This window comes from Saimiri boliviensis, chromosome 19, assembly GCF_048565385.1.
Source record: "Saimiri boliviensis isolate mSaiBol1 chromosome 19, mSaiBol1.pri, whole genome shotgun sequence".
NCBI classification, from domain to species: Eukaryota; Metazoa; Chordata; class Mammalia; order Primates; family Cebidae; genus Saimiri; species Saimiri boliviensis.
In genome coordinates, this window is record NC_133467.1 from 31,430,857 (window position 1) to 31,445,417 (window position 14,561).

At 51.7% G+C, this 14,561-nt stretch overlaps 1 protein-coding gene across 1 annotated transcript; it reads right to left on the bottom strand.

Moving 5' to 3' along the window:
- Window positions 1–312: 312 nt before the first annotated feature.
- NHLH1 (nescient helix-loop-helix 1) lies at window positions 313–6,037 on the bottom strand. The gene is made up of 2 exons (XM_003937940.3): window positions 5,770–6,037; window positions 313–2,599 (listed from the first exon to the last, which is right to left on the bottom strand). Exon 2 carries the CDS (start codon window positions 2,425–2,427, stop codon window positions 2,026–2,028), a length of 402 nt encoding a protein of 133 aa, XP_003937989.3. The 5' UTR covers window positions 2,428–2,599; window positions 5,770–6,037; the 3' UTR covers window positions 313–2,025.
- Between the last annotated feature and the right edge of the window lie 8,524 nt (window positions 6,038–14,561).

Here is a 14,561-nt window from a genome sequence, read left to right on the forward strand (position 1 = left end):
ATATTCAGCTCCTTCTCAGGCCACAGGGAGCAGGAGCCGAAGCACCACATCAGAGAAGTCGGTCTCACTAAAGGAGTGCCAAGATGGGGGTATCTGGCACCCAGATTTTGGTGGGGACATCTTGGACCTGGATGTTATGCTCTCCCCTGCGCCTCTCTTCCCTGTCACCTCTTCTTCTCTCTGTCTTCATTTGTTCCCCAGAGTTCTCATGACCCCTTCAGAAGAGTCTAGAAAGCGTAGGACCCTCAAAGCCCACCCTACCATAACCTGCAGGCCACTTCCTAACCCAGCTGAATGAACCACAACCATACCTGGTGCTAGAACGAGGTCACTTTAATTTTTCTTTCTGTATGAAATTGGGAATGAAACTGGAAGGAACCACACATGGACACAGGACACAGACTCCTGGGGCCTGCTCTTGGGAGCATCAGGAAGAAGCAAGGGTCACAGGGCAGGCCGGGGAGAGAAAAGAGGCAGATGGGACCGGGTGGGATTGTCTAGGGGTGGAGGGAGTTGAGGAAGGACATCCAGGAGCCCCAGAGCTGGGGGAGGAGCACTATTCCAGAGGGCTAGAGTGTCAGGACAGGTGGATCTGGGGAAAAGATAGGGTATGGCAAGCAAAGGGCACGCTCACACATACCAGGAGTTGAAGGAGGAGGAAGAAAAGGGGAGAAGGAAGCAGGGAGGAAGCAAGAGAGGCCCGGCTAGAGCTGCTGGGAGCCCCTCACTCTACCCCAAAGTGCACAACTCAGCAATAAATAGCAATATTTATAAATAAATAAATAAGTAAATAAATAGATGAATAAATAAATAAATACATACATAAATAAATATACTTGTAGAACTAAGAGTTTGGTTCGAGGGAGGAGGTGCACAGAAATTCAGTGAGTTCATTTCTTTTATGCAGGTTCTAAGGCCCTTCATGCTACTGCTGACCCTGGGCTATGGTGTGCAGGTCGGGGATCAGCAATATGGAGTGGGAGCACAGAGTTGGGGGGTCTCTTCCCTTGCCAAAGGCAGCTCAAGGAAAGAGGAAAAAAAATGTAATAAGTAGGTCCTAGGGCCAGGAGAACTGAACATTCCCAGAGGGCAACAACTGGGCGCTCCTTGTATCTGGGGGAGGAACAGTGAGCCTGCTGCACATTTTCAGGGTGGGCTGAGATGGAGGAAGCAGAAATGAGACGTGGCCCACTCGTTGCCTCAGCCCTCTGCAAGTACTCTGGGCTGTGTGGGATGTCATCCCCTAATCCAGGATCTAAGTTTTCCGTTCTCTAGTGACACACAGGAAAGGAGAAAATTGGGATAGTAGGAGTCAGCGGGCAGGGAAGTGGCCAAATAGCTCAGAGAGGGCAAGGCACTCACTACCAAGGAAGATCTGAGGTCTGTATGTGCTAAGCCACAGGAACACGACCGACAGCCACAAGAAGAGCTTTGCCGTAATTCCCAGCGACTGAGATGCCTCTCATAGGAGTCCGGGCACCAACTCTGCCTCCCCAGGGCCCCACCCCTCTGCCAATCACTGAGAGACTGAGATCTTGGAGGAAGAAGCCCACTCCCCACTCTAACCCCAACCTTCCTCCCTTGCAGTTCTGACAGCCCATCCCCACCAGGGACAGGAGAAGGTAGAACCGATGGGATACACAGCTGGGGTCTGCGGTCGCTGGAAATCTGGACATAGGGGTAGAAGGGGCAGCATTCCGTGAGAGAGCTTGGGGGTAGACTCCAAGGGCGGCCGGCTTAGTAAAGCCAGCAAGGATTCCATACCAACCACACTAGCGAACAATTCTGCACAGCTGGGCCCCAGCAATAAACCCGGGAAGGAACCCAGGAGAACAGCCCTCGAGGTGCCTGGGTCAGTGAAAGAAAGATGCCCTCTCGACCAGCCGCTGGGCTCTCTGCCTGGGCCCAGGGCCTTTGGGACTCCATGCCAAGGTACGAGGGCTCGGGGAGGAGGCGGCCATTCTAAGCGGTTAGCGGTGAAAAGAGGCTCCAGAGAGGCCTGGGAAGGTGGGAGACAGGCCGAGTTCAGACATCCAGCACGTGGTTCAGGTAGGAGATGTAGCAGATGGCAAGGCGCAGGATCTCAATCTTGGAGAGCTTCTTGTCGGGGGGCAGCGTGGGCAGCAGCTTGCGCAGCTCGGCAAAGGCCAGGTTGAAGGCTTCCACGCGGATGCGCTCCCGCGTGGCGTGGGCCGTGCGGTACTTGGCTGTGGCGCGGCGCCGGCGCCGGCGCTCCTCCCGGCTCAGGTGCTGTAGGTCTTTCCGGCCAGGCTCTCCCGGCTCTGGGCCTCGGGCCTGGCCCCCTCCCGGACCCCCAGGCCCGGCCCCGTCAGGGCCCGCCCCGCCCCCACAGTCGCTGAAGCCCGACTCAGTCTCCGAGTGGGTGGGCGGCAGGTCCAGCTCCATGGTATCTGAGTTGAGCATCATGATGGAAGCCTCCTGCCCGGCGAGATCAGGATCCCCTCCCCACCCCTCCCTCTGGGAGCTTGAAAGCTGGTTACGGGAGGGGGAGGAAGGGCCTGGGGTCGTGGGGTCTGCCACTGAGCTTTAGAAGTCACTGCCGCTTCAGGGTTCCATGGTCAGGGTTCCAGTCTGAAGCCTGAAAAAGCAAAGACAGAACTGGTAGCAGCAGAGGCAGGAGGGAGTGCACAGCTCAGAGATAGGAAAGGGGTTTCAGATGGGCTGGGAGGGTAAGGAACTGTGAGTGTGGGGAAGAACCGCAGACACGGCTGGGGGCCAGGGGTGGGGAGAGGCTGAGAGACAGAGAGGCAGGTGGACAGGGTGAAAGAAGGGGAGGAGCAAAGGTAGCAAGAAGCGAAGAGAAAATGAGTAACAAAAGTGATGAGAAGGACACGCCGGGCAGGTTAAAACTGAGCAAAGGATTGAAGACCTAAACCATAAAACTCCTAGAAGAAAACACAAAGGGAAAGCTTCATGACATTGGACTCAGCAGTGATGTCTTGGATATGACATCAAAAGCACAGGCAACAAAAAGCAAAAGCAGAAAAAATGAGACCACATCAGACATGAATTTATTACAGAACATAATCAATAGAGTGAAAAGGCAATCTACGGAATGGAAGAAAATATTTGCAAATTATACACCGGATAAGGGGTTGATATTCAGAACATATAAATAAATCCTATAACACAACAACAACAAAAATCAAATAACCCAATTTAAAAATGGGCAAAGAAGGTTTTGGGAGGCAGGTGAAAGATGAGAAATTACAGAATGGGTACGATGTGTGGTATTCAGGTGATGGACATCCTGAGAGCCCTGACTTGACCATTATGCAATCTATGCGTGTAACAAAATTGCAGTTGTACCCCATACATTTATATAAATAACAATGTTTTAAAGGAAAAAAATGGGGGAAGGACCAGAATACACATTTCTCCAAAATGATATGCAAATAATCAACAAGCATATGAAAAAATGTTGAACATTAACATGCAAATCAAAACCATTATGAAATATCACTTCATATCCATTAGGATGGCTATTATAAAAACAAACAAAACCAAACCAAAAAATAAATAAATCTTGGCGAGGATGTGGAGAAACTGGAACCCTTATGCCTTACTGGGATTGCAAAGTGATGCAGCCACTATGGAAAACAGTATAAATGCTTCTCAAAAAATAAAAAAATTGAACTACTATATGCTCCAGGAATCCTACCTGTAGGTATATATACAAAAAAAGTAGGGTGTCAAAGAGATATTTGCACACTCATGTTCATAGCGGCACTATCCACAATAGCCAAGAGGTAGAGGTAACCCAAATGTCCATCAATGGACCACAGATAAACAAAATGTAGTATATACATACCGGGGAATATTATTCAGCCCTAAAAATAAAGTTCTGTCACATGCTACGGCATGAATGAACCTTGAGGATATGATGACAAGTGAAGTAAACCAGTAACAATAACACAAATACTGTATAGCTTCACTTATATGAGGTATTTAAAGTCATCTAATTCATAGAAATGGAAAGTAGAATGGTGGTTGCCGAGGGCTGGAGAAAGGGGGTAAACAGAGTTGTTTAGCGGGTATAGAATTATACATTCACAAGATGAAAAAGTTCTGGATATCTGTTTCACAGCAATGTGAATATACCGAACACTACTTAAGTGTACACTTAAAAATGGTTAAGATTATAAATTTCATGTTTTTTTTTTTTACCTAAATAAATAAATAAAAGGAGGAAAAAGCTGACAAGACAGCAACCACGGCTCCAAGAGAAGTTAGCTATGACTCTTTCACTTCCCAATTGTGAGAGGAAAATAACAAGCCTTGCATGTGGTACCCTCCCTCTCAGGGCCCCTCTCCACCCTTGCCGCCTGGGGTGGAGGAGTGGATAAACACACAGATTGCCCATTGTAGAGTAGACTAGGACATATGGAGCTCTGCACAGCTGCCCTCCCGGTCCCCCAAACCTCCCCAGCAGAACGATTGTAGATATCAGATCCTGTCCACTAGAACCAGAGGAAGATATTTCTTCCCCCCACCGACGCCCTGTGCACAACCAGCCCCTTCCTCCACCTCTGTCCTCAAAATTTCCAGCCCTTGCCATTCCCTGGCCCTTTCGGAGGCTCTGCAAGGAAGACTGGGGAAAGGAAACATAACTTTCTTCCCCATACTCTCCTATAGCCCAAGGTAGGTTCAGACATGGCCTGCAGAGGAGGACACAGACAGATTTCTGGGGCTACCCTTATGGGACTTAGCTAAGGTTTGCTTGTCCTATGACCAGGGGAGATCAGGGCAAGGCAGCACAAACATGGCCTGGGAAAAGCTGGGGAAAGGGATTTGCTTGTGTGGAGTGTTAAAGGGGCAGAGTGGGCCACTCACCATCAGCGCAACTTACTAATGATTAGAAACAGAAGCACTGCACAGTCACTATCCCCCCTTTCTCCCCAGCCCTGGCTTTCCTGACTGATAGATCCTCTTAGAGGGGTCAGGATCCTCCCCGGCTTTGCCCCACCCCACCACACAGAAGGCAGGTTCAAGTCAAGCCAATGAACAGCTCTGAAGCTCTGGAGGGATGCAAAGTCATCCACATCTGATGACAGGTACAGACATAATCTTAACACGAAACAGAAGGTGGTGAGTGCTGAAATTGAGAACACATTCCATATTCTGGGGTTCAAAGGAACTATGGGGGGGATGGCAACAGTGTGGGAGGCCCCAAAGTCAGCACCTCCCAGTACACGTTTAGTGCCCCCAACTCCCCACCCCAATTCTGGGATTGGAAGCAGGAGTTCAGCTGCCGGGTTCTCAGCACATTTATCACATCTATCACAGGCTAATCCTCTCTGCCTGGCCCCTGTGTTCCTTCATCCTTGCTCACTTTGCCATGCCCTTCCTTTCCCCTCTCTGTGCTCCCCAGCTGGACCCTGTTTCATCTCCACCTGGCGCCACTGTCCTCCCCAGTTCCAGTCCCGGCAGCAGCTTCTATTTATCCATCAAGTCCTCACCCCCAAATCCACTTCGGGTCTCAAAGTTCTAGGGTCCAAGGATCAGGGGAGTGGCAGTTCCAAGCATCCAAGACAGAACTTCCCACCCCACTTCTGCCCGCCCTAACCCGACTGAGGATAGATAGGCACAAAGAGTGGAAGGGAAGGAGTGGAGAAGAGGGGCATGCGGAGACGGAGAGAGACACAGCACACGAGAGACAGAGAACTAGAGGGAGGCTCTAGGAAGGGGCTTGAGCCAGAGAATGGGAGGGACGCGCCCATCCCTCCCCACCCGTGCTTTCCCCTTTACCTAGAAGGACCCTGTCAGGGCATCCAAGCCGGCAGGACAAGGGGCAGCATTGACAGCCCCAGTCTCCTCTGGGTGCTCAGGGCTCATCCGTCTGCAAAGTTAGTGACCAGCTTTCTAGAGCTCTCAGGAGCAGTGTGGCATAGCTGTACAGGCTCCAGGGTAGATAAGAGGGGCACACATGGTGGGCGTGTAGGGCCCAGGTGGAGGCGGTGGGCTTGGCCAGGTACTGGGGCCAGCCACACTCACACACACACCCACAGACACATACACACCTGAGCTGGCCCAGCCCTATGTATATATATGGAGATACGCACACACACCCCCAGCTCTCCATTGGCTGGCCCAGGCCCACCCCCCCTCATCAATATTAAACAGCCAGGCCAGGCAGCCATTGGCAGAGGGATCTGGGAACCCCCCCGGGAACTGGGGGCGGGGGCTGGCCCTGGGGGGGGCGGGGAGTGGGGGGAGCAGGGACATCTGTTCTCCATGCATATTTCATAAGCAAGAAATGGAGAGCTGGGGAAGGGGTGGGGCTGGGGCGAGAGCCAGGGTAGGACCACAGATGAACCCCCTCAGTCTCCCACACCAGAGGCAGCAGGGCAGAGGCTCCCAGCGAGCCATGGTTAAGTGCCATGGCCCCATGCTGAGTCCCAGTGTGATTTGAACAGCCCCTTCCCTGTGTCTCCTGTTTTTCTGGGAGGAAGACTCTTCAAGATATTAACAGGGAAACCAAGACAAGAGCAAGAGGACAGCACTAAAATGCAGACGAGGACCCTAGGGCCCTGGCCCTCAAGCTCTTACCCTTCATAAAGCTGGTACCCACTGCTTGCCAGTCTGTCCATAGCAACTGTTCAGGCCCCTACCCTCATCACACTGGGACTCAATCACCCCACACCCTCTCCCCTATCTATCTTCCTACCTAACCCATCACCAAGGGGAGGAGCAGGATCAGATTTGGGACACAGACCCCACAGGGAGTTTTTCTAGGCTGGCCCCACCGGGAATTAGCGGGCTCCTAGGAAAAAAGAGGTAAAGGCTAAAAGGAGAGGAGTCTCGGAGGAGGGCCAAGACAGGAAGAACCAGGATTGGAAGGACACGGGGAGAGGAGGGCTGGGCAGCCTAGGCAGCTCTGAGTGTAGAGGGCATCAAATCAGCAATAAGACACTCAGATACAAAATCATATGCGAATGGACACTGATTAAGTTCCCATCAATCGCTCAGCAGCCTCCCGTGTATGTGCGTGTGTGCGTGCGTCTGTGCGTGTGCGTCTGTGCGTGCATGTGTGCGTGTGCGCGTGTGCGTCTGCGTGCGTGTGCATCTGCGTGTGTGCGCGTGTGTGTGCGTCTGTGCATGTGCGTCTGCATGCGTGTGTGTGCGTGTATGCGCGTCTGTGCGTGTGCGTCTGCGTGCGTGCGTGTGTGCGCGTGCGCGTGTGCGTCTGCGTGCGTGTGCGTCTGCGTGCGTGTTGCCGAGTGGCAGGAATGAGGAGGGGCCACGCAGGGACCAGGGTGCGTAGAGAGGAAGTGCACGGAGGGTTTCGGGATCTGAAGTTCTCTCCCTTCTCAGCTGTTGGATGTCGTCGTTGAGCCTTTGTGAGTATCCATATGAACCACAGCTAGAGAGGACTCTAGAGGCAGTGCCATACGGTGAAAAAGGCTCCGTCAGCTGTGTGACCTTGGACAAGAAACATCCTCTTGAGCCTTGGCCTCTTTTTCTGTAAAATGGGGGTGATTATACCTGCTTCTTAGGTTGCCATGGAAATAAGGGATAATACATACATATATACATATATATATATGTATCTCAGGCCTAGAGCTTATAGTAGGAGCCCATCCCACCTTCAGGCTGGAGGGATTTGCCATTTCCCTGTTGCTGGTCAACCTTTTCTGGGCTTTCTCCAGGGGGAAGCATTCCCCAAGGGAAGTCCCATAATTCCTCCCCAAGCTCCCCCACCTGCCCCCATCCCTGAGTCTGGGAGGTGCCAACTCCCACCTGGGCAGGCCCAGACAGGTGCCCAGGCGCCAGCAGATGGGCTGAGCTGGAGGGGAAAGGAGGCTTGAGGAGGGGGGCTGTGGCGGGGGCAGGGGATCAGGTGGCATCTCAGTTCTTGCATCATCATTGCCATGGTGCTGATTAAAAACCAATCTCCGCCTAATGAGCCCCCAGCAACAACAATTCTACCTCCTCCACTCTCCTGCCCTCCACCCCATCCAAGAAACTGGGAGACCAAGAGACTCAGGAGAGAATGCCATGGGAGAGATGAGAGATACAGAAAGAAGGGGAGATGAACAGAGGGGAAGCAGAGGGGAACGACGAGAAAGACACGGGAAGATACTGAGACTCAGAGAGAAACAAATGAGAAACCAGAGTCATTGGGTGACAGACATAGGGAAGACATAGGGAAATCGGAAGACAAAGTCTCATGGGGAGATCGAGACAGAGGAGGCAGAAATAATTTTTTAAAAAACGGGAGAATAGAAAAGGTTGCCAGGGTATCAAGGCTTTGTGGAAGACTTGGAGACCCAAGCTATGGGAGAGATAGAGACTTGAGGAGAGGTTTATTTTATTTTTTTATTTTTTTTTATTTTTTTTTTTGAGACGGAGTTTCGCTCTTGTTACCCAGGCTGGAGTGCAATGGCACCATCTCGGCTCACCGCAACCTCCGCCTCCCGGGTTCAGGCGATTCTCCTGCCTCAGCCTCCTGAGTAGCTGGGATGACAGGCACGCGCCACCATGCCCAGCTAATTTTTTGTATTTTTAGTAGAGACGGGGTTTCACCATGTTGACCAGGATGGTCTCGATCTCTTGACCTCGTGATCCGCCCGCCTCTGCCTCCCAAAGTGCTGGGATTACAGGCTTGAGCCACCGCGCCCGGCACGAGGAGAGGTTTAAAAAGAGGACACTGCAGCCAGCTGCAGTGGCTCACGCCTGTTATCTCAGCACTTTGGGAGGCCAAGGCAGGTGAATCACCTGAGGTCAGGAGTTCAAGACCAGCCTGGCCAACATGGTGAAACTCCATCTCTACTAAAAATATAAAAATTAGGCCGGGCGTGGTGGCTCACACCTGTAATGCCAGCACTTTGGGAAGCCGAGGCAGGTGGATCATGAGGTCAAGAGATCGAGACCATCCTGGTCAACATGGTGAAACCCCGTCTCTACTGAAAATACAAAAAATTAGCTGGGCATGGTAGCGCGTGCCTGTAATCCCAGCTACTCAGGAGGCTGAGGCAGGAGAATCGCCTGAACCCAGGAGGCGGAGGTTGCGGTGAGCCGAGATCGCGCCATTGCACTCCAGCCTGGGTAACAAGAGCGAAACTCTGACTCAAAAAAAAAAAAAAAAAAATTAGCTGGGAGTGGTGGCATGTGCCTGTAATCCCAGCTTCTTAGGAGGCCGAGGCAGGAGAATTGCTTGAACCCAGGAGGCAGAGGTTGCAATGAGCCGAAATCACACCATTGCACTCCAGCCTGAGTGACAATGGCAAGACTCCATCTTAAAAAAAAAAAAATAGGGGAGGCTGCTAGGGAGACACAGACTGATGAACACAGATATGGAGGAAACACAACTATTTAGAGACAGAGAAATACTGACACCATGAGACACAGTCCTGAGGAAGGTCCCAAGGCAGGGTGGGTCCACATGGGCATGAGGGAAGCAGAGAACAGACAGTTGGAAGGAAACAAAAAATACCAGAGACAAAGAGACAAGGTGGGAAAGGTGATAAACTGAAGGAAGGAAATAAAGGACTGTACTGAAACAGGGAGGCCAGAACCCCAAAAAGTAAGACATTGAGGAAAACAAAAGCAGAACTTGGAGAGACCCTTGAAGCAGAAAGGAACCTTGGAGGTGGCACAGAGAATGCAGGAAGGTGCCAGACCCCTGTTGCGGGGCTCTCTCCTTTCAGGCCCTTTTGCTCACTTAAGATCTGCAGCCTCCATCCCTGAAGCACCCCCACTGAACCTGTCCCAGCTCAAGCTGAGGTTCCATGGGAGAGGAGGGTAAGAGAGTGCTCTGGGGACCTCTCCTCCTCCTCCTCTGCATCTGGCATCCCAGGATCCTGGACTCTGGGGCCCCCTGACCCAGTTTTCACTTAGGATTTCAGCTTTTGCTCCTTAGGGGAGTAGCTAAAAAAGAACACAATTGTGACAGAGAGGATATGAAGGCCTGAAATGGTGGGAAGAACTACCTCTACTAAATTTGGGAGCCGTTAGATGTGGGTCTAAGTCCTGGTGACCTTGGATAAGTCATGTAACCTTGACCGAGTCTTATTTTGTCAGAGCAGTGGTGACACCCAGGTGAACTCACGCATGGGAAAGGGCTGGGTAAACTGTAAAGTGCTCATCCCAACTTCCTATGGTGGTTTAAAGGTGGCAAGAAGCTCCATACACACATATATCTGAGGCATTATGATTATGGAGGCTGGGGAGAGTTTTGAGGCCAACCCAGGTTGTCTGGCCTCAGGCCCCAGGGGAAGGGAGAACTCTCAGAGTTTTGTGGGGGACTTTGCCACAAGGAGGGCAAAAGGAGCAAGGCCCGGGTATGAGGAGGATGATTATGGCTTTATAGTTTGTTGTGATTTTACTTTATTTTTGTTGTTTAAAAATCTCCACTGGCTTTTATCTGAGATAATCCAAGAATGAGGCAACACCTGATACAATAGAATGAGGGTTCTGCTATTTTACATTTTATAGGCATTCACTTTTTCAGATCGTGATTCACAAATCTCTCCCCATATCCTGAGAGGTAGATCGTTGGTGGAGGGGAGGGAGGTTGGTGTGTAAGAAGACACAGGGGCCTGGGCCTTGTCCTTGAGGGTGGGGGGGAGGGCCTGGAGGAGCTGGGAAGCAGTGGGTTTGGCAGGAGAGGGGGTGACATATGTGGGGAGCCCTGGGGACCCAACCAGGCAAGCGGCTGGCAGGGAGAGCAGACGGCATTAACCCTCACTGTGCCACACTGCCTGACCCTTCCCGGGAGTGGCCTGTGGCTAGGGTGTTATTCTGTAACAGTGGCAGTGTTTTGGGTCACGGGAGCAGAGCGTGCCCCTCCCGGGCAAAGCTGTCATTTCTGGGAAGGGGCCGCAGGTCTTGGTCTTGGATGTCTTCCTCCGTCTTAGCTTCTCTCCCTGTGTTTTCCACATGGTCACTGTCAGTCTGTCTTTCTCTGTCTCCACCTCTCTGTGCCTCTGGAAGGTGACAGCGGGTCTCCACTCTGGCTCACTACACAATCTGTCACTCTCTCTGCTGCCAGCCCGGCTGGAAGCCCCCCTTCTCAGCGCCCAGCCGAGGCCTCTCGTCCCAGGCCCTCTAGGCCGCACTGCCTTTGTCTCCTAAGGCGGCCTCTCCTTTCTTCTTTCCTCTCCACTCACCTCTCCTCAGCTCAGAGCCCATCTCCAATCTCATTACGGCCTCCAACCACTGGGCTCCCCCCAACCCCCCAACCTTCTCTTCCCTCCCCCATCCATCTGTCTTCCCTGAAGCTCTCTTCTTTGTGTCCACCCATCTGTCACCACCAGCTCTGGGCTTACTCCCCTCCTGGCCACGCCCGCCTGGCCTTTCTCCCCTTAGGCTCTGTTCCCTCTCAGCACAGCTTTGAGCCTCCCTTTCCACCTTCAGCCCTTCCAGGAACCCCCTGCTTCCTTCGCTTCCTTTCGCTAGCTTATCCTTTTCTGGATGCCCTCTCTTATTTCATTTTTTTCTTTCTTTTTTCAGTTTCTCTAACTCCTTCTCAGTTGTGAGCTCGGGAGATAGTAGGGACTCTAGGGTCCTAGCCCCCAGCCCCTGAGCATCCAACCAGCCTGAGCCAGAGGCTGTAACATTTACTCACAATTGCATCATCTCAGACTAATGGCTTCTCCTTAGGCCTCCTGAGATGACCCCTCCACTCCTGCTCCAAGTTTCCCCTGGTTGGGGACAGGGGCAACAGCTGCCCTTCTCCGTAACAGGCGTGGGAGAGGTCTTCTAGCTTTGAAGTTTGAATTCAGGAAGGAATAAAAATCCTACCTGACGCCCATTGGGACCCCAATCTTCCAGGGGTCTCTGCTTCCCCAATTTAACTTCAATTCCTGCCAAGCTTTTACGGGGAATGGGATGGTGAGTGACAGGGTCTTTTCTATGGTGTTATGCCACAATCTCCCCATATTCTTGCTGTCCCTGGGTTAGAGGGCGATAGTGCCCCTCGGTCCTTTCTTCCTAGAGTTGATTCTCCTGCTACATTTGAGAGTTCAGGAATTGATCAGCCTCTCAAATGTTCCCTGCTCCGAGTTTTCAGACGAAGGGAAGAAGGAAGAGGCTTCCACTCCGGCTCTCTCTTCAAAGAAAGAAACTGACAGATCCAGGCGGTGCCTGAGAGCAGCCCCTTGTCTAACTTCACATTTTACAGAGGGAGGAAATGCCCCTCCCAAGGTCACAAAGACCATTAGTGGCAGACCAGAACCCTGGTCCTGAGCTCTTCCCACGACGTCAAGTTCCTCCACATTGGCCTCGCGTGGCTGAAACAAACCCTTCCTCCTCTGAACTTCTCGGTAGAACCTGTTTATAGCATTGATTTTGCATGGGGCCTATACCGCCTTGCCTGTTATTTATCTTATGTCTCGTCCTGCCATCTAGACTCTGGGTCCTAAGTCTCCAAGGGAAGGTGCTCTGTCTCTTCCCCTTTATCCATGCTGGGGCACGGTGCCCTGCCCAGACCATACTCAATAAATGCTTATTACTGCTGTGGCTGCTCCTGCAGATGTACAGAAGGTTCTAATCCCAGTTCTGTCTCTCATTTGCTATGTGACCTTGGGCAAACCACATCACTCCTCTGGGCTTGGTCCCTCTTCAATCAAATGAGTTAAGACTATACAGATGATTTCTAAGGTCCCTTGAAGATACAGAAGTCCTACTGAAAAAGGGTGACACAGTACAGAACACCACACATCCCAGGATGTGCCTTTGAGAGCAGTGACCCAGAGGCAGGAAAGACAAAGACAGAAAACCCCTTCACTCAAATAAGCTGGGCAAGAAACACCAGCTGGTAGGAAAGTCTTCATTTTGAGGGACAAGGTATCACAATAGGCAGAGGCAGGCTGGGTCCTGGGGCAGGAGTGGTCAGCTACTCAACTGCTGGCATGCGCTGGAAGGAAGAGAAGGTGCAGTGTCAGCTAGCAACTGGCAAGAGTAGGGAGGGAGGAAATCCCTCAGGGAAAGGAAAGGCGCTGGAAAATGATACATTTCAGAAGGCACAGGGTAGGCAAGGCCCAGATGAAGGGAGAGGCAGAGGCTAAGGCACTGAGAACTACATGGCCCATTAGATGCTGCCAGCCAGTCACACATGGTCTTCAGGGCATAGGAGATACCCGGGAAGAAGCCAGAACCACGGTCTCAGAAAGGGAGGGTGTTCGAAAGCCCAGTGCTTTGGGTGGCTATGCGCCTTCTGTGGAGCCTGGCCTCTCCATGAGCCATGGAAAAAACCAAGTTGGTTTTTTAGGAGGCTGGAAGTAAGGGAGCTTGGAAGGTGGCAGACAAGCTTGTGCTCAGGATGCTTCCTTAGGCCGAGATTGAAATAGTGACGGTCCTGCATCTTTTAACTTCTTACTTACCCCTTGATCTCTGGATTCTGCACAACCCTATTTCCCTGTTCAGCCCCGTCATTGGTACCCAGCCACTTCTCTGCTTCCTGAAGCTGCCAGCAGGATGAGAGAGTTTACTGCTCTGTCCGCTGGGAGACCTGTTGGCCGAGGGAGGTGTGGAGCCCAGCCCAGTCGATGGTGGCAGCTGTGCTAGACTCCCGCCAGCACCACACAGCCTCTCCAGCTCAAACTGGGAGGGTTGGGGTGGGGGAGAAGTAGCAGGGTATATTTCATCTCTCAGAAGCCCAAACATCCCTCCCTTTCCCCTGGGGAACTTGGAGAGAAACCTGGAGAAAAATCACCTCTTCTCAGCATGATTTGAAAAGGTAAATGGTCTAATCAGGGAACGAAGAGGGGTGCCTGAGACCCTGTGAATATGGCCAGCCAGTCCCTTTCCATCACTGCTGGTATTCAGGCACATGTCCGAGGCAGCCTCCTGGCCAGCAGTGGAGTGAAGGCTGGGTTTAGGCTTCTACTCCTGCAGGTTCTCTTTCCCCGCCGGCTGACTCAGCCACTGCCCACGATCATTCAGCAGTGCTGTTATACTCCAGAATTTTGCCTCTGTGAAGACTCAAGGAATTTGAGCATCTCTACAGAGGTGAGGTTCGTTTTGTAAAGCAGTCCAAACTTGTTTTGGTCTCCAAAGGGCCCGCCATTAACAGAAAGCCCAAACCCCTTAGCATGCCAGCCAAGAACTTCGGGATTTAGCCCAGCCTCGCCTCCTGCTGATCCTTGTGGCTCAGGCATGCTGAACTTACCGTCTCCCAAACGTGACTCACACCTATTCTTGCTTCTGTGCTTCCACACCTGGTGAACGCTTTACAGCATCACTTGAATGTCACCCCCTGATATGGTCCTGAATTGCTACCAGAGCATTTGGGATATATTGTGATTATTCCACTTATGACACTGGATTACATTTTACAGAGGGAGGAAATGTCTCTGTATTTGTGAGAATGTAGTTGTGAGAATGTCCGTCTCTTCTGTCACCCCAACTGTGAGCTACTCAAGGGTTAGGGTTATATTGTCTTCATCTCTGTACCCCAGCCAGTGTCTCAGAGTGAATAAAGAAATACCTGTTCATTACAAAGTGAGAAGAAACTATGTTAACATTGTTCTTACAAGAGGGGAACCAGGGCTCTCCAATTTGAAAGGACTTCCAACTGTTTTTGACAGAGCCTTATT